At 35.9% G+C, this 20,773-nt stretch overlaps 2 protein-coding genes across 3 annotated transcripts in view; one reads left to right on the top strand and one right to left on the bottom strand.

Annotated features, from left to right (window-relative positions):
• Window positions 1-575: 575 nt before the first annotated feature.
• On the bottom strand, window positions 576-15,879 carry ANGPTL5 (angiopoietin like 5; the record flags this gene model as incomplete). Its single annotated transcript, XM_081154246.1, has 8 exons — window positions 576-895; window positions 4,504-4,689; window positions 6,706-6,826; window positions 8,426-8,526; window positions 10,686-10,779; window positions 11,610-11,713; window positions 13,728-13,872; window positions 15,784-15,879. 8 exons carry the CDS (start codon window positions 15,877-15,879, stop codon window positions 576-578), a joined length of 1,167 nt encoding a protein of 388 aa, XP_081010372.1.
• A 4,476-nt stretch (window positions 15,880-20,355) lies between these two features.
• The window catches only part of CEP126 (centrosomal protein 126), a 64,397-nt gene continuing 63,979 nt past the window's right edge, over window positions 20,356-20,773 (top strand). For both annotated transcript variants that reach the window (XR_013999965.1, XM_081152932.1), the window contains exon 1: window positions 20,356-20,747. Coding sequence is in view for 1 of the 2 variants with exons in the window: in XM_081152932.1 (XP_081009058.1) it covers window positions 20,620-20,747 (128 nt within the window). In the remaining variant the exon portion in view is untranslated. The remainder of the gene's footprint in view (window positions 20,748-20,773) is intronic.

Here is a 20,773-nt window from a genome sequence, read left to right as displayed (position 1 = left end):
CTTTAATTTTTCTAATCTATGATGATTTAATGCTTTATTTTTAAAAAATTAAAAATCCTTTAAAAGGACAGCAGACCCTAGAAGATGTCATAATTCACTGAAAACAAATGTTATTACATATTATTAATATAGTTAGTAATAAGAGCATGCATTGAGCCATGTTTTCTTTTATTAAAGCTCTACAAAATTAAAAGTTTCTAATTATGCTCTATTTTTAAATATGTTTTTATTGATTTCAGAAAGAGAAGGGGAGAGGGAGAGAGATAGAAACATCAATGATGAGAATCACTGATCGACTGCCTCCTGCACGTCCCCTACTGGGGATTGAGCCTGAAACCCAGGCTCTTAACCTGACAGGGGGAATCTGATGGAATCGTGACCTCCTGGTTCACAGGTCAGTGCTCAACCACTGAGCCTTGCTGACAGGGCCTAATTCCACTCTTAATCCCTTGATATGATCTACTGTCAAATTTTGGCTAAAATGTTTAAAACACGCAGTAAAAAGAGAAACTATGTAAAATCTTTTATACATTATCAAAAATAATTGTGGAACATGCATCACAATTTAAATGAAGTTACTTAAAATACGGATTATAAGTTCTCCTGATTTTCATTGAAACAGATTTAATCTTGACAGGCGAGCTGTTTTTGGTCCATGTGCCCCATTGAATTCCAGTTGCAAGCAATTTTCCAGGGAAGCGATGAATGCCATTCAGATTTGCTAGGCCACATTGGTTGAACCACCACCCCGTGTTGTTATTGAGGTGACTGCAGCTCTGCACAGACTGACCACTGACAGGGCATGCGGGATAACATCCGTCATTATCAACATCTGCCGTGCTGAAAGGCATTGCATTCTGATTGTCTTCTTTCCTGAAGCCCCGGAATGCATCGCCTGGGTAAAAGAGATTTTGTAAATGACTAAACTTAAAGGCACTTTTTGTAATTTTTTCTTTAAATATATCTTTATTGATTTCAGAGAGGGGAAAGGAGAGGGAGAGAGAGAGATAGAAACATCAATGATGAGAGAGCCATTGATCAAGCCCACAACCCGGGCATGTGCCCTGACTGGGAATCGAACCCCGATCACCTGGATCCTAGGTCAATGCTCAACTGCTGAGCCATGCCCGGCCGGGTGCTTTTTGTACTTTTTAATTGACCTTTACCAGCCTATTATGCAGAAGCATTGCATCTAGAAATGAGATTTAAATTATTTTCTACAAGCTGTCAAATTACAAACTCTCCTCCAGCTTGCAATATGGCAAAATCTGAGGATGAATTCCTCAAGGTAATAGGGATCTTTAAGTGAACATGTGATATAAAATCACAATCCAAAATGGAAGTTTGGCTGTGTAGATGTAATCAGGTAATTTAGGCCAAAGATGGTGGTGTATAGACCTGTCATTCTTCAGGAAAGAAGAATGTGATGATTGTTAATATAGAAAAAGAAAATAATTTACACATAAGAGGTTTTCATACCACTACCATTTTACAGCACCTTATAGATAAAGAGGTATGAATGAATGTGAAATTTCTGCATTATAAAACTTAGATTTGTAACTGCAAAAGTTTTTTGGTTTTATTTATATGCTACCAAGTTTATATAAAATGCCCAATGCCCTCAAAAATTAGGTACACTACTGAAATGTGCCTTTTCTACATGGCTCTCTACATGATATTTAAACTAATTGAATAGTTAAAAGAATACAATTTTTAAAGGGCTTACATTGGACATTATCCCTGATATTCTCAATGATCTTCGAAGATTAAGTATCTTGGCCAAGGCAAACCAGTTAACTAAGTGGCAGGGGTAGGAGTCATGTTTTGTATAATAAAATTTGTATAAATAAAATATTCTAAATCATCTCACTGTACCTAGATTTCACCTGTAGGTAAACTTCACTAATAAGTTTGAACTAAAAGTGAAGCTATGCAAAATCTTTGAAGAATTCACAGCCCCATTTGTTTCATTATGCTCCCAAACGTCCAGCATCTCTTGAGATAAGCCTTTAAGGAGTCAGAGAACTTGATTAGCAGTGTGGTGGCCTGTACCATACCTACGTGCAGAGCCTCCAACTGTTCTTCACGTGAAGCAAAATGCCCACGTCACAAGTATTTGCAGAGAGACTATATTTTCAACACCCACATAGTACAATACCTTTCAGAAGTTTAGATGAAAGAGACAATACTTATGGAGCACTGCCTAAATTATATGACCCCTCCACAGATACTCTCCCTGGATAAAATCTAACTGACCATCAGAAAGATCAGCTCCTCTCTCAATTATATTTAAGAAACTATTTCAAAAATATGATGCACATGTCTATTTTTTAAGAAAGAGCCCATTAAAACTCAACACCATCTTTTCTGTTAGAGTGCACTTAGAGAACACGACACTGTTTTCCCTGAACCCAGAGAAATTTCTCTTGAGTTTTAGAATCAGGAATATATGTCCTTTTCATGGAAAAACTGAGTTGTTCAAATGTTCAACTCTCATACTTCTATTTTTGCTCTGAACTCAGTCAACTTTGTAGCTCATCTCCACCCACACACATGATCACTCTTAAGCCCCTGGTTTTATCTATGTTTCCATCTTTTCATTCTACTGACAACTTTTTTCTTTATTTTGATTATGTGATCAACAAAAGTTTCTTAAGAGCCTTACTGGAAAAATATAGAGTATGGCAAAATTTGAGATTTATATAATGAAAAACTTTTTGTCATTAAATCTTATTCTCTACTTAGATCCTAATAATTCTTTAGAGAAACCCCACATAAACTTTTCCGAACATAGTATGTTCCATATTTAGACAGTTCTTTACACTTTTAGAAATGAAGCACTAAAAATTATATATTGTAACTCTTTAAAATTTTCCCTCTATCTCAAGATTTAAAAGATTTCAGAATTTCACCTAATATCTCAATGCTAATCCCCTCATAGATGTCATACATTCCAACATACCAGACAACTCTTCATAGCCAGTAATTTTCCTCCCTCTGTACTTTCACTCAAGCCACTCTCTTTGCCAACATGCATTTGCCAGAAGCTTATTCATTCCTCCAAGTACAGATCAGTGGTTCTCAACTATAAAGATGCCAACATATCCATCTGTGAATGCAAATACCTGGGCCCAAATTTACTGATTCAGATTCTGCAAGACTTTCAAAAGTTTTCCAGGTGGGATCTAATATTAACCCCTTGTTGAAAACTACCTTTCCATGATAATTTTCTGTATGCAATCAATTGGAGTCATTTTCTTCCTCCTTTATTTTTTCTTGAGCAAAATGCTTTATTTTATCTGCTGATCTCTATGACAACTAAATTGGTATACACTTTGATGTATCTGTTTTTCTCACATAGATGTCTATAAAAATCAAATCATCTTTAAATAGAATTTAGATCTATCTTGAGATTAGTATACTGTACCTAAATAAGTAGCATTTGCCCTTTAATTACATGTAACTTGACATTTTCTTTAAATAACCAAGTAGAGGAACAATGAACCTGAAAATCAGACAGTTCAATGAGAAACACATTACAAACACATTACTATTTCAAGCAGGTCTTTCAATTCACAGCATATAGGATAGTTAATTCATCCAATTGATTTTTTTATTCCAACAAAATTAAGTTTTAGTAATACATTTTATATAATATTTTTAGTAGACCAGAGAGTTGCTTTAAATATGGTCTGTTCAACTTATTTTCTCTTTAATTGGGTAGTAAAACAAAGTAGTAATTTTTTCCTTCCCTTTAATCCCCAAAGCTTTATCAGTATTCTGTTTTCAGTTTTATTTATTTACCCCTCTATATTGTGATCACTTAAAGACTTAGGAATATATGTCATATATTTTTGTATTTCTAACACTAAATGAACACATAAGCACTATGATGAGCAACAAGAGAGTTAAATTTAGTATTTCTTAACTCAAATTCAAAATTTTAACATCAAACTATAAGTTTAACATCAAGTATTTTATAGTTCTAACAAATTAAGGTTATTTGGAAATAAGTAGGTGCACCGATATATAGTGAAAAAACACTAAACTAGTTATTCTATCAACCTGGGTTCTTGCCCTGGCTCAGATGTGATGAGCTGGGAATCTTGGGCAAGTCACTTAATCTTTCAGGTTTCTTCACCTGCAAAGTGAGAAGAGTGAAGATCAGCTCTAACATTTTATGACTTCTCAATGCCAGCCTCTCTGAAGAAGAAAATGTAAATGATATCTTCCAAGCCTAACCCGCAGGCACTCTAAAGAATCAGCTAAGGTTACATGTGACCAATTGTTTTAAAGAGTATAAAGCACTTCAAAATCATGATGGGGTACAGCAACCATAACACAGTTTCAAAACTCGAGACCTGGCCAGTTTTCTCATTCCTAATCTTTTCTTTTATCAGTTATGTGTCATATACCAAGAGGAATGCATTATTTTTATCTTCACCTAATATTAAGTCAGTTATATTTAAGTCCTCTGGATAATTTTATGAATAAGAAACTTACCAGCATTTCCTGAATACCGTCCTAAGTGCATTTTAAAAAACCTTGTTTCATCCTCTAGCCAAAAATTATCATATGATGCATAAGCCCATGTATCATCTTCAGATTCCAATGCCACATACAGCATGAAACTGGTATTTTTCTGATTTACTATATAAAAAATCTTTTTTAGTCCTAGCCAGAATTCACCTGTTAAAAAAAACAAACAAACAGCTTTTAAAAATATTTTTTAATACAAATTAAAATAACCCTTTATTACTGAGTGTTTGGTGTTGTTTGATATTTCAAAAACTCTGAAATGGCTCATATAAATCATTGGAGGGACTGGAAGGACCTTGCTCAAATTATCAGTGTTTGCCTAGTTTCCAAAAAACAAGCTTCTCCCCTCTTCACTAGACTGAGGATAACTAGACTCTTTCATTTTTATTTCCCCAAATTAAATTCAAAACTTCATTTAAAGAGTAATTAAGTAAAAAGTCAAGTTTTAGCGTAAAACATGTCAATAAAAAGCCAGTTGAGACATTATGGCAGGTAACAAAATGATGGGTACTGGTCAATACAAGAGGTTTAACCTCCAAATCAGCACCTCGTAACGAGACATTTCCTGATAATGCTCAGTTGAAATTATTTTTTTCTGTCTTCGAGAAGAATGTTTTGTGACCAAACGTTCCTTTGTTATAATGCAGCTTGCGAACTACCCACCAATAGAAATGTAACGTAACAACACTGGAGTATCCCCAGGTTTAGGGCCAATATTTCCAAGGCGATTGTAGATCCCGGGTGAATTATTAACGCCCTAATTCAGACTGCATATTTCTTGCATGTTCTAGCCAACGGCTTTACTTCCCCCACCCACCATGCCACAGCCTGAATGTGCACACTCCTGCTCTGAAATATATTTCTCTCCCTGAATCATGAAATTATTCAAGTAAGGATCTAGTCAAAATAAACTTCAAAGAGTTGAGGGACTGTGTGACAGCATTCAAACTCTTCAAACTATAGCTAAGATACTAAGTCCCTCTCCAGGGCTTACAGGAGTATTTTAGCTACACACCCACTTAGAATGGAAAACTGTCCTGAAGAAGCAGAGGAAGAAAGGGGGTACAGGAAGCATAAAGCAGCCCGGGAAGCGAGATGGGTCCCTAGGGGTCTGGGCAGTGTCCAAAGTCTGGCTGTCCATTTTAAATGCCCCTACCATCTTTCCCCTCTACCACACCCCAAATTTAAGACTTAACAATATACTTAACTTTATTGCAAGTTTTTTAAATATATGTACATATATATATGTACAAAACAGTCTGTTCATATAATTTCCCCATAAAAATAAGCATAATGTCAGGAAGGTGACAATTCAAAGCCTCAGTGGAAATTTGGAGGTTAATGCTGAGAAAATACAAGTATATTAACTGCACTCCATACATGGCAGCTATTTGGCCTTATACATAACATTTTATTGTATTTCATGGCCCTTCTAAAATCACTGGCATTCAGTGCTAAGTCATTGAATGACATTATTACGGGATGCTAAAGATTTAAATTATAACAACAGCAACTTAAACTAGCATAAAAATGACGGAAATCACCTGCAAACATTCCAACTAATGGAAAATCTAAAGTATTCAGAAATACTGATATTTCTATTCACCAACAAAAGTTATACTGTTGTGTGGCAATAATGTAAACAGATTTTACAATCAACCTGAGGTTTACATTTTTCCTCAGGTTTTGAACATAGTGATTTTAACTGATATTTTCATAAAACATTACTCCCGGTTCACATTACTTGACTTTGTTCAGCCACATACCTAAATTCTCCATTTCATTTACTTCTGTAGGCACAACACACATCTGAAGAATTTCAAGGTTTACAACAACCATGCCCATACAGTTATTCTTTCTACAAATAGTTGTTGAGCACCTGCTAGAACTCTGCTAGGTACATAGCAGATACTTAAACACCCAATTTAAATTTTCATTCAAATAACATTTCAACAGGTATATAAAATGAAAGATTTCCAAATTTCAATTAAAGACCTACTTATTTTAAATAATTTGACATATTATGACAGTGATTTAGTCATATTTTGATATTCACAAGGATTTACTTTTTTTTTTTTTAACTAACAATTTGACCAAGAGACAGTCTCTAGGTGTAATATCAAAAAGAAGAAAAAAAGATACAGGAAAAATAAATTATAATTTGACCTAAAAGGTCACCAAATCCATCCAGATAATCACACCACATCCTTTGGAAATCAGTTATCCCATCAGCCCTTCTCTGTATCACAGTCCATCCGCCTCCTCTGTAATCCATGTCACACATTACCTGAAACAGACCCAGAGAAGACAAAAGGAACATACTATGATTTTCATTCTTAGCTGTAAAACTCATGCTTCACTCTTAAGCCTAGAGAAGGAGAAGAGACTTTCACTGAGAGTTTCAATGCAATTGTATGATATTAATATATGCAGATTTTTAAAAAATTTCTACAAAGAATTTTGTTTATGATCAAACAAACTTGTAGTTCTCTGAAGTATAGTCCCTGTATCAGTCATTTTTTAAAAATATATAGGTGTTTGGTGTGTGTAGCATTTTAAGGTTATTCTCTTATTCCTTAACTCTACATATTTTTCAGTTGAGTGATAAGAGTACCGATAAGATGTAGCAGAGTGATGTATTTCTTTCAAATGAACTTTTCCTTTGAGTTGAAAATGTTGACTTTAAACACACACACACACACAAAACAGTGTTGAATATTCCTGCGTGCCTGTTTTTTATTATTTTTTCTCCAAAAGCCTGGAAGGGTCGTGTTTAGACTGGGCTTTTCAGACAGTAAGGCATGACCTGCGTCCCATCTCAGCGGGCACTCAGAAGCCCATCTGTGGGTGCTGTGCAAAATGCCCCTAAGAGACAACTGTGGGAACCCAGAGAACTGACCTAGGGAGAAGGCGGAGTGGTCCTCGCCAGGACAGACCTGCTGCTGCACAGAGAGGCAGTGTGGAGGAAGTCAGGGAACAGCACGCCCCCCAAAAGAGGGGAATATGCACCCCACTCTTCAAAAACTAGAAGCCTTCCTTTTCCACATCAGTTCTGGCCCATTTTGAACTGAGTAATTTAAAAATTATTTCCCACCTAATTCCTAATTTTTTGACATCTTGTGAATAGGTGTAAAAAAATAATGTTAGTAATTCTAAGAAGAGAAACTGGTGGTATCTACTTAGAAAAAATTTACTTTATTGTGTATTAAAGACTATCAACAAGGTGCGATACCAGTGCCATAAACTTTCTTATGCATAAAAATGTACCCAGAAAAATTATATACATTATATATATAATATATAATAGTACATAATTTCTAGTAGAAATTTCTTCTAGAAATCCTAGCATAGAACTACTAAGAATAGACATCAGTAATTTATTTTATTCAATTCAAGAATGGATCAGCTTCTCAATCTGTCTGACTTTAATGGTCTTTTAAATTATTAATTTCTTATACAATCACATAAAATCACTTGTCAAACAAAGAAATTATAACCATATATGTAGGAAGGCAAATCAAAAGTATTTTTAGTAAGTTCCAAGGCAAAGCACACCATTATTTTCTAACATCCATAAGCTAATTAAAGCAAATAAGTATTTATATTCCACAGTTCTGCCTACTATATTAAGAATAATATAAGATCTTGCACCAAAAGGATTTGTGTTGAAAAGTATAACCATGAAAACCCAGATTCTCTAGTTCTTTTACATGTTTGTGGTTTGGGCAAAGAATTTCAAAAAACCAAAATTTTGAAACTGGAATTTTTACTAATTTACTTATATTTTTTTCAAGAAAAAAATTAAATATTAAAACAATTAAATTTTAACATTAATTTAGTTGGTTGGATGCTTATCCTATTTCATACAATAAGGGGAAAACTTTACCTCAAATGGATAGCTAGATCCTTCTGGATAGATTACATATAAACCACTTGGTGTTTTGGTGACAGAGCCAACAGTATCTTTAATATCAGTACAATCTAAACCTAGGAAAGTAAAATTAGTTATTTAGGATATTTTCAAGTGTACATTTAAGACAATCATTTTACTGTAGGGGATTAACAGTGTTCTCTGAAATTATTATAATTTCCATTAATGATATAATTATCTTAACTCTTAGAAATAAAAAATGATCTCAATTTTAGAAATAAGAAGAAAATGCATGGAAGAACTGGGATTAAAGAATGTATGCTGTAATTAACATAATATCACTGTTAGTTTTTAGTACTCAATACTATTTAAAGGTTTTATTTGCAATCAACATTTATTTAATATATTTTATAATTATATAGTCTCTTGCCCAGTAAATAATGCCCTTTCAGGAATCCAGGCTTATCTTGGGGGCATAATATATAAAAATAATCTATATGTATGGAGAGGAGAAAATCCAAAGGAATTAAATAGATTTACTATTGACATATCTCTGACAACCCTATTCAAAATTTCAGAAACTCTGCTGTGTTACAAGAAGCAAAGGGAGAGGAGAGGAAAATTACTTCCTTCACCAAGAAATTATGCTTGGAGATGGAGCCTGCTCTGTTGACAATAGAATTGTAGCACCTATAATCAGCCTCCCCAAAGCATTCTGCAATTGCCAGGGGATTATAAACATACTGTATTTATGTGGACACGGATATTACATTTTCCTCTAAGATACTTTACTCTGTATTATCTTTTATAAATCTCATAAAGTAAATTCAATCCTTACAAGTGTCAATTATCCCAAAAAACAAACGTGAAAGCTTAGGACTCCAGAGCCAGGAGCTTGGGTAGAGTCCTAGTTCCACTCCTTAATAACTGAGAACATTAGCTAAGTTACTGAACCTCTTTGCTTCATGTGTAAATAATGATAATAATATCTACTTTGTAGTGTTATTCCGGTTGTTTACACCACACGGCTTTGAGTAAGCACACAGCACAGAGCCTAGCACACAGTAAATACTCAAAGGATGTCATCTACAAAAAAATTTGCTATAAAATTCTTTGCTTTCCCCTTTGTTTCCAGGAGACATTGATTTGTTGCCTTTGTTCTGAATTGCTTAGACATTCTTATAATATACTAATGCTCAGAGACATGATAGAAGTTCCCACTGAAAGACTGATCTGAGTTGGAATATCTGCTTTGGCATCACCATCCAAATAAGTGTGAACAGATTATTAAGATATTTCTGGGCTGCGTATTCCTCATCTGATGATAATTACCATCACAGCAAACCCTTATATTGTCTTGCTACGTGCATCCGGCAATATTTTAGGGGCTTTTCATGTATTTACTCATTTAATTCTCTCAACAACGACATGAGGTAGGTATTGTCAGTTTACCGATGAGGGAACTCATATTAAGGAAACAGGAGGTGAGGGATTTGCAGAAAGCAGTCTAACATCACACTCCACGCTCTTCACCACCATGTAACACTACCTACCTAGGGTGGTTATGGGCAATAAATGAGATACAATAAAATAATAAAAAAAATAAAATAACATTGGAAGTGCCTATCTTAATACCTCAGTCATAGGAGGATTCTCAGTAACTATTTATTCCCTTCCCTTTGTAAGGAAAAAAGAGAAATCATATACTACTAGGCCCTCAATAATATTTATCTGCCTGGAACTTTTTGATATTAATTCATATTGGTAAGATTTATGGGGAATTTTCCTTAGAAACTCAAGCCTCTAGAAATTACTATACTGTATTTTAGTACAAAAAGTGCTAAATTCTAGTTTATTTCTGTCTTTTTTCTTTTTCTTTTCAAATGTTAAGTCCCAATTTGAAACATTTCAAACATGTCAAAAATATTTTTTATAGGTAGGAGGAATTCTGAAAGTTTTTCTTCTAACTGAAGATTAGTCATTAATAAAATGTAAAAGGGAGCCCAGAATTCAATTACATAAAACGATACTATTTTCAATAGATTCAGAATATCTGTATACAGTCATAACTTTCAAAGAGTCAGAAAAGCCTCCCAATTTAGGAAACTACACACTGTGTGTTGAAATTTGCGTAATGGCAGGTATTACTCCTCCAGTCTGTTAGATAATAGTGAGCTGTATTTTTTAAACAAAATGTCTAAGTGCCCCAACCTGTCCAGGAAAATTTTAAGCAATAAAAGGCAAGCATGAAAGTCTGAAATACCAAAGTTCTTACCATGCGACTGAACTGGTCTGTGAGGGAAAGGATCCAGCTGTTTTCTCAAAACTTCAGTGGTCAAAAGGAGCACTCGATTCATGAGCTCATTAACCTAAAGACACATGCACACATTTAAGCAAATTTATATTTGAACAAACCTCCTTTAGCTGAATTCTAAAACTGATACCTCTGAGCCTCTTATAAATTCAGCTCTGAAACATTTATACTAATGACCATTTTTCTACATTGAATGCTTTACTGTTTAAACAAAGCAGTAAAGGCATCGCTAAATAGCAACCATTAAACTCAGCACTGTTTACCCCCTGCTCTCGCTTTCCTCTGCCTCTTTCTGCATGTGACTGCTCTTGCAAATCTGTTCTTTGTATCTTGCCTGGGCCTTGTAGCTCCCTATCTGGAGTCCCTGCCGCCTGCCTCTGCTCCTCCTCAAGTCATCCCTCCCACCAGCTGCCAATCTCATCATTTCATTTCTCTGCTCAGACACTGGAGTGACTGGTGTGCCACGATTTAGTTACAGTTTTTCTTCTACATCCTTAACTCAACGGCCACTCCGCCCTTGCACCAACTCCAAGTACTTCCATAGAATACAATGCCCTACCCTCTTCCCCACCCTTTGTGACCTTTGAAGCATTTATTCATCTAGGAAGGTTTCTGGAAGCTTTTTCTTGGATCTTTTGTCACTCTGACAGCATTTGCAACATTTTCGATACATTATTCTGCTCTTCTAGACTGTATAGCCCTTAAATAAAGGTCCGTTTTTTTGTTACTACTTTCTGTTTGCCTGAGGCTTACTATGGTGCCTCCAACATAGTAGACACTAAACAGATGTCTGGACATGAATGCATTAAAAAATTAAATGATTGTACTCTAGCTACCTATATCATTGTGCAAATGCAATAACAACGCAATACCAAAACTCCATACCTGATTAGATAAGTAATCCAAGGAAGCTTGCTGCTCATCCATTATATTTCTTAGTAGTTTTTTGGTACTTCGTGTGTAAGAAATAATAGAATTTTGCAAATTTCCTTAAATCATAATAAAAAGTGTTTGCTAAATGTTAAATTGTTATAGAAACCAATTACAGTGAAAAATAATTAAATGTACATCATTTTGAATAAATACATAAATAATAACATCTCTATCTAAATACTCAGAATTGCATATTCTATTCTAGTTAGTGTATTTTTGTATAACTCGGGGTGAACCAAGAATACAATTGTTGTAACACTTCTTAATGAAATTAGGTTCCCTCAAATAATTTAATCTGATATAATTGAGAGAAAACATTCTGAGTATCAATTCTCACTTTATAAGATGAGAGGCATAGAAGCAGGAGGTCCAACACTCATCAATTCTTACTATATAAGAGAGTAAAAGGCAATACTCCCCTATTATGCAATTTAATTTTAAAAACAAACCTTTCTTTTAATTTTTATATTAATGCTATATTTTTATATAAACGAATTGCAAACACACGTCATAAACTTAGTCACAAATTTTGGTTGGCTGGTTTCTGGTTGAATTTTCCCTTTTTAAAAATGTTTTTATTTTCAAATAAGCTTACTGCTAGAATAGTTTCAAGAAGAGTACAAAGAACTTTTCCCTAAATTATTTGAGGGCATGCTGCCAGGAAGTCCCTGGGTATTTCAGTGTTATTTCTTACACCAAAGATATTCTCTACAACACAACCATCAAAAGCAGCAAACAAACATTGATGACCATGTATGTCTCAGACCTCATGCAAGTTTCTCCAATTATACTAATGATGTCCTTTATAACAAAAGGAACCGCACATGATTGCATACATTATTCTTTTAAAAATTGTCCTATTTCTATGTTCCTAACTTGCACTCCAGCAGTAGAATCACATTAATAATTCTTGATATTTTAAAATCTGCCTCACCCAGCCTTCATCTTTGGTACTTTCAGTCACTTACCTTCTATTAGATTCTTCCTGATTTTAGACATCTGCCCTTTTTTTAGAAAAAACTCTTTTTAATTGAATGTATTGGGGTGACATTGATTAAAATTATATAGGTTTCAGGTGTACAATTCTATAATACATCATGTATATATTGTATTTTGTGCTCATCACCCAAGTCAAGTCTTCTTGCATCAGCATTTATCCCCCTATACCGTCCTTCCCGTCCCCCCACCACTCTTTCCCTCTGGTATCACCATACTATTTTCTGTGCCTATGAGATTTTGGGGTTGGTTGGTTGGTTGGTTGGTTTTGCTTAATCCCTTCACCTTTTAGACCCAGCCCAGCCACTTCCCTCCCCTCTGACAGCTGTCAGTCCGTTCTATCTATCGGTCTGTTTCTATTTTAATTTATTTTGTTAGTATATTTTGTTAGTATATTTTGTCCTTAATGCACGTAAACCTCCACTTGCTGGTTTGAGAAGCCTGAGACACTGTGTTACACATAGAGTGAAGCCCATTAAAGTGAGCTTTTTATACTTTCTGACCTAGGAATTACAGCCCTGTAAGAACTGGATTAAATCATCACCTCTTCCATTTCTGATTCCCCTTCTTCATCCCACCCTTATGTACATATAATAGACCATGAAAATTACCGCATTGTTACTAAATAGTTCTAAACAAAAATGGAGATTTTTAAACTTCTTATTTTTTATGCTTTGTTACATAAATTGTTGTGAATTTATATTATACTTATTGCAGCAATTGTTCAGTATTAATGAATTCCCTCCTCAAAACTAAGGTGAAATTTCCTATTGTCTCAAATGGAATTAAGAAAATAGTTCTGGCCAAGTGATACAATTCTACTACCAGTGCCCTCTGGCTTGGCCCTTCCTTCTGTGGCCTCTTGATGCCTCAGGGCTATATAAAAGGATTTGTTCATTTACCAAATATTTACTAAGCATGTACTATGTGTCAAACACATAAAATCTCTGGCCTAAGATAATCAAGATATATATAAAATGACCCAAACAAAAGCTAAGACATATTTTTCCATGTGTACCCTAGAAATAATAAAAATCATATACCTTTATAATTGTGGTTATTTGTAATACTTACTGCACATGAAATGTTTTTCTTCTCGTATAATTTTAGATTTAATATCACATGATTCCTCACAGTCTTCCTTATGAACCGTATCATTACTTTTACTTTCATCTTTTCCATGAGATACATCTTCTACAATGTTAGCTACTGAAGAATGCTTTACATTAAAAAATAGAAATAAGAAAAAAATATATGAAGTGTGTTACATGGTCCAATACACAATAAATAAGATGAGAAAAGACGAGATTTCAGGACATAACAAAGATGAACATTAGGAAAAAAAAGTTAATAAATTGGTTAGTTCAAATTCTATAAATAAACCCTATGGGTAGATTTTGGGTATGAATAATAAGTATATGTTAATTCAATACTTTTGCTCTCTTTTCTTAAATTCCAAAAGGACTTACAGCATCCCTTGGTATCCACGGGGATTGGTTCCCAGACCCCTGCAGATACCCAAATCCACAGATGCTGTAAAAAGGCACAGTATTTGCATATAACCTACACACATCTTCCTGTATACTTTACATCATCTCTAGATTACTCATAATACTTAACACAATGTAAATGCTGTGTAAATAGTTGTGGTACTGTATTGTTTAATGAATAATAACACCCAAAAAGTTTGTACCTGTTCAGTACAGATGAAACCATCCTAGGCCTAACTACACAGTAAACGTCAGCAACAACATAACTTTTTTCCAAATAGTTTCGATCTGCATTTAGTTGAATCTGTGGATGCAGAACCCGTGGATATGGAGGGCCAACTGCACTTAGGGTCTGCTTCCTGTAACTGTGGCCGTGTGGCTTTAACTTCTGCACATTTGTGTGTGATACAGTGCTGAGCCATCCCTCTTCTGGGAATCTTGCAATTTGAAGTTCCTTGAACATGGACTAAGAGCATTCCCTGAGATACTTTCTGCTACCAGTTATTAGAAATCATGTTGAAGGGTAGGGGGAGGAGAAATGTGTAGGAAAATTGTCACTTTTTGTATAAGGTAAAGTACTTAAAGATTTAAAAGTAAAATACTCAGAGGTTTGAAAGGTATCAGTAATAACAGGAAAAAAGCATGGGATTTTGCTTTGCAAAATCAACAACAGATGTCATTTTAAAAAGCCAACTACAGCTGTATCTATTCTTGTTGGTATTATGGTTTCTTTGATGTCACAATATCCTTTCATAGAAGTTATATTGATTTAAATAACTATTATTAAAATTATAATAATAACAAGCTTTACCCTCCTTTGACCTGGATATTGAAAGGTAAAGAGCTAATCATATTATAAAAGATATCTGTCCCAAAAAGATAGACACATTTTGTTACATAGATCTATTTTTAATTTCTTGCTCTTTCTCTTCTACTCCTATCACAGGCATACTAGATGTTTTCAAAAACCTAGGTTACAAGTTATTTTTTCAGGTTTAAATAATACTCTTAAATATTTTGTATTCTAGAGAGTTAAATTATTAATATTTCTGTAGCTTTCCTAGAATTAATTCTTTCTTAACCTTGGAACTTTGGAATTTTGTGTCTATACAGTGGTAAATACATTTTGTAATATTTAAAAAATATAAACCAACATTTAAATGTGTAACATTCAAATTCCCATCTCCTCATAGTAAGTATTGTCTACACTATATTAGCTATTACTCTGACATTGTTTTGAATAAAATTTTCTAATATCCTAGGTAACCACTCACAAGGCTATATTTGAAATATGAAAGTTTGTAGAATAGTGGGGTTTTTTAAGTGAATTTTTTTATTACTTACCTGATAGTTCATTATCAAAGCTAATCAGAAAGTTGTTGGCTAGTTTTTAACCCAGGCCTGCAATTTCTTTAAAATATTTTCACAAGAAATAGGTTAAGAGTCAACTCTCAGTTTATGGTTTCCTAAGTTTAAAAATAACATCACTTAAGCAAAATTTCAGCATTTCTAAATAAAATTTTAATTTTTCCATAAATTATATTGAGTAGTATAATTAATCTTTTCAAACACCTAATATAAATCTTAAAAACCATATAATCATGCTTTCCTAGTTAAAATAGTATTGCTGAAATTCTTACCGTAGATTGCTGTACACAGTTACCTTGTATAGTTTCTCCACAAATAAAAATACATATATTTAAGAACAAGAATGAGACTTGGGAGAGATACATCATATTTTTCTTGGAGAAATAAAAAACTTCTTCAAATATCAGTCAGCACTCTGTGGAAAGAACTACAGTGCATAGAGTCTTCAGTCAAAAATTTCTGGAAGGTGTACAACAGAAACAGAAGCCAATACTTACTGGTTTCCATGCCCTCGTTTGAAACAACACCCTTCATATGAAAAACAAGGTAGCTTCTAGAGATTCTGTCATTTGAAGTTATAAAAACCCTTTTTGAAAAAATCACTAGATGCATTCATCATAAATCCATTCCTTTGGAATATGGGCAATGAATAGATAGTTCATGAATTTATAAATTCATCTAGTTTTTATGAGTCAGATTTTTTTTCTTTTTTGCATTAGGAAAAAATGCCTTTGATAAGATATACCTCAATAATTATGAACTAGTTTGAATAAAAAAAATAAGAAAGTGGAAATGAGTGATGGCGTGGGAATAGCTTTACACTGGAACTATTTCTACAAAATGCTAAGTAGAAATTTAATCAATGTGGACATTCAGAGCAGATAGATAATTCAGAGTTCAAATGTGCTTCTAACTCAATTTAGCTGTCAATCATGATCATACTAACCTCATAAATGCCAAACTTCTGGGCCTCTAATTGATTTGTATGTTTTACATCTATATTGTTAAAACTTTTTTAATATAAGGGAACTGTTGCTATTGAAAATTACCAGTCTCTGAAAGTTGATAGATCAATGTCTGTGACAAGTCTTCACTCTCCCATACAATGTCTCCCTCTCTTCACTGTGTAAACATGCCTAAGGCTTCCCTATCTTAAAATTAAGAGGCAAAGTAAAACTTTCCTGAGTCTTGTTCCTGTTCAAGGTATTATTTTCTTCATTTCCTTCCCTAGCCTGAGAATGACAGGGCAGAGACCACAGTTTTTATAGTTCTAACATAGTGATTGGTATACAATAGGCACTCAAATATAAATTAATGAAGTAGTATCCCAAATTAATTCTCTATTCTCTGACTTTATTTCTCCACCTATTATTTAAACCTAAACAACTCTTATCTCTTATCTCTGGGACTAGACTGCCTGGGTTTGAATCTTGATTCCCCAATCCCTTGCCCTGGAAACTTGGGCAAAGTTACTTCTATCACTGTAGCTTAATTATTTCCTTTATAGAATGGGGATGGTTGTGTGGATTCAATGATTTAATATATGTAAGCACTTAGCACAGTACATGGAAAACAAGCACTCAGATGTTAGGTGGCATCATTATTATTTCACTTGATCTACACTACAATTATAACATGCTGACAAATAGCAATAACCTTTGAAAACTATATTAGGAGTGGATGAGTATATATCTTTAATCATAAATTTCTAATTGAAGTCTTATGAAACTGAAATGAAGATGGCAGAACTTTAGCAATTTTTAATCAGCCAGACATTAAAATTCTTTGTTCTTTCACAGCTTGCCCAAAGACAAATTCAGGAAATTCTTACTTGAGGAAAAAAAAAAGAAAAACTTCAGTAGAAGATGGAAAAATAGCCTCAGCCAGGATGAAAGTGAAACCTCAATATTTGTTCATCACAGGCAGCCTTACCATATAATTCACAGGGTTATAGCAGTATTCGAATTAGATAAGTTATGGAATATGCATTGTAGCCATAAGGTGGCTATTATTAGTTTCTTTTGTAAACAGAACATATTTAACAATTGATGAGACCATGTTGATAAAGTTGGGTGTCTAATAGGAATCTCAGAGTTCACGTCTTCGAAGCCTAAGTGCTATTCCTTCTTCCACCCTCGGCCTTTCCCTCCCTGTGTTAGTGTACGGCAATACCCTTTATCTAGTTGTTCCAGTTCCACATCTGAGCCACATTTGCCTCTCCTCCCAATCGCCACAACCACTCATCAACATGTCTTATTGGCTCAAGATTAAAATTTTGCTTACTTCTTGCCACTCCCATTACTACCACTATAGACCAAGTCTCCATAATCTCTCACCCAACCAGCTATAACACCATTCAAACCAGCCTCATTGTATCTAGTCTTGTCAATTATAGTTTAAATTTCCCCACAACCGCTACAGTGATTCTTTTTAGTCTCCTACTCACAATTCTCCAGTGGGCATTCCCTCCATTGGAAAGTGGATTTTGTATTAATTTCTTGCGTACTGTGTAAGTCCCCACTGAATCTGAAGTACGTGCCCCATGCACTTCTTCATTCAGACCTTTGTCCTAATTTCCCTTTCTCAGGGGACTCCCCTGAGCACACTACCTAAAACAGAACTGACATCAGTCTGTATCCCCCTAACACTCCATTTTTCTTGGTAGTACTTTTCACTACATGATATATTCTGGTGGGAAGAAAATATAAATACAAGATTCATAAGCATAGAGACTTGAAAGTTTTGTTCACCACTGAATCCTCAGCACCTAAAAAGTGCTTGGCACATGCTCAAAATGTGTATTTCCTTAATGTAAAAAAAAATCGATTATTTTGTGGTTTTGGAGTGTGAAAGAATTAAACATTATATTTAATATGACTGTTTCTTCCGACAAAACAAAGATTTTAGTATATTCTTTTTTATTGCTTCAATCATATTTGCCTTTCCTATCAAGAGGTAAAGTTTATAAATAATTCAAATTGTCTTTCTATTATCCAACTATCTAATCTTACAGACTTTTTTTTTTTTTGGAATTTAAGACTATATAACTTAAATAAAATGTGGAAAACCAGCTTAATGTTTTGAAGAAAACAATAACCAAAAAAAAAAATTAGTTCCTGTGATTTATTTTTAAAAAGCTGGCAACATTGTGTTTAAAATTTATTTTCTTCTTGGTTATAGTAAAGCAACATATGAATGAAGAATGTTTATATAAGCAAATATTTGCAGGCAACCAAGTCATGCTTCTAATGCTAATATACCATGCACCAAAGCAGTAAGGTGACAAGGAGTTATGAGATACTAAATTAATAATTAGCAAAAGCTAGACTTTCAGGAAGGCTAAAATGCCTAAATGCTCCAAACAGCAACCACAGGTTTCTCCCTTTTATTTCCACTGTGCCCTGCCCCACATCATGCTCTGTCTCTCTCTTTCTCTCTCTTTCTCTCCATTGCTCTAGACGCAAACTTGGGATAACAGCAATGGGGATAGAATCAAGGTCAATGCCTGTGGCTAAGCCAGTTAGAAACTTGCCAAGATAGCTAATGGTCCAAGTGTACACATTTAGTCTTTCTCTGCCAAAAGTATACATTATATCCTCTTAGCGTTGTCCTGAAGGGGGCTGCTGTGTTTTGTGTTCTAAATCAAAACCGGATTTGGCCCTGGCCGGTGTGGCTCGGTTGGTCCCGTGCTCCAAAAGGCCGCTGGCTGTATTCCCAGATCTGTGTTTCTCACTCACATGGATTTCTCTCTCCCTCTCCCTTCCTCGCTCTCTAAAATCAATAAAAAACATATATATTTTTTTTATTTTTAAAGAAATTGGATTTGTTGTGGCACTTGAAAATCTCAGCAACCAGAGCACATTTCAATTTGAGTCAATGCATCCAACTTTGCAAAAACTCAGTTTTAAGTAGTTTCCATTGGAAAATTTTATCATAATTTCAACTCTAAAAATGAACAAATGGATTCACAAAGGCAGGAACATTTGAAGGATGGATGAGTGATCTTTATTTGGTTTCTACCTTCTGCTTCCAATCGGGGAATTTTTCCACCAAAATAAAACCTGGCTGACATACTGTCAGGATGTACCTGTACCTTTATAATGGGTTCCAGCAGACAGTTTCGGCTTTTTTTTTTTCCTCTCTTCAGATTTTCACTTGTATAGCCGTTAAACTGAGGCCTCGAAAATCCACTCAATTTTCCATCCCTCCCGAAACAATCTCAGTATGACCTCTTTCGGAGGATCTTCCCAGGAGATTCCTAGGTTGCATGTGGGCTTCCTTCCAGGCCGCCGACGCTGCGACGGTCTATTGGCAGAAGCGGGCAGCAGGGCGGGCGCCATCGGGAGCCCCGAAGCGCGAGCCTGTTCGCTGGGGAGACGGCGGGAAGACGGAAGGGCAGACGATGGGGAGTAGGCGAGAGAATGCAGAGAACGGAAATTCCCACTTCAGAAGCTTTTTAAAAGAACTGGTGTTTGGGGATAGTGATGCCCCAGAAAGGCTCGGCCCGAACCCCACAGCAGGATTCGGTGGTTGAACGAGCTCTACCCTGCATTATCCCCGAGGAAATCCTTTCAGGATCGCCGCGGCGGCGGCACCGGGGGGTCTTCATCTCACTGTCTTCCATCACTCTCAACACCCCACGAAAACGCCTTCACGAAAAGGACGGCAGAGCTGAGCCCGGTCTCACGCGCAATCAAATCCTCCACTCGCGGGAAAACTTTGGTCCCTGGAGATGCCGGGTTCCCACCCGCCGCCAGCGGGGCACCGGGCGCGGGCAGCCAGGGCCTCCTATTGGCTGTCTCGGGCTCCGGCCCCGCCCCGCGCAGCCCCGCCCCCTGGTTTCCGTCGCGAAGGACGCGGCGTCGGTTGGTTGTCAAGATGGCGGCGGCGGCGAGGTCGGGAAAGTTCGCGGCCGCAGCTGCCGTCGCCACCACAGCCACCAGCGCCGCAGAGAGCGAACCGGAGCTTCCGCGGGCAACCCTTCCGCGTCTGTGACTCGTGGCCTGAGAGACCGAGTGCCGGGAGGGGCCGAGGAGGAGGAAGATGGAGCGGGAGCTGCCATGAAGGAGGCGCTAGGGGCGAGCCCGGTGGCGGCGCTGAGGTGAAGGATGCTGACCGGGAGGCCCGGAGCCCGGAGCGCGGTCGCGGGACTGGGCACTGAATCCTCGGACACGCGCGACAGAGCCCCCCTCGACCTTCGGCTGGGCGGCGGGCGTCACCGAGCTGGCGCTTACCTGTATCCTTCCTCCCGGCCGTGGCCGC

Source organism: Miniopterus schreibersii, assembly GCF_964146895.1.
Source record: "Miniopterus schreibersii genome assembly, chromosome: 12".
Classification (NCBI taxonomy): domain Eukaryota; kingdom Metazoa; phylum Chordata; class Mammalia; order Chiroptera; family Miniopteridae; genus Miniopterus; species Miniopterus schreibersii.
The sequence above is the reverse complement of the archived record's forward strand: the minus strand, read 5'-3'. Positions and strand labels throughout refer to the sequence as shown.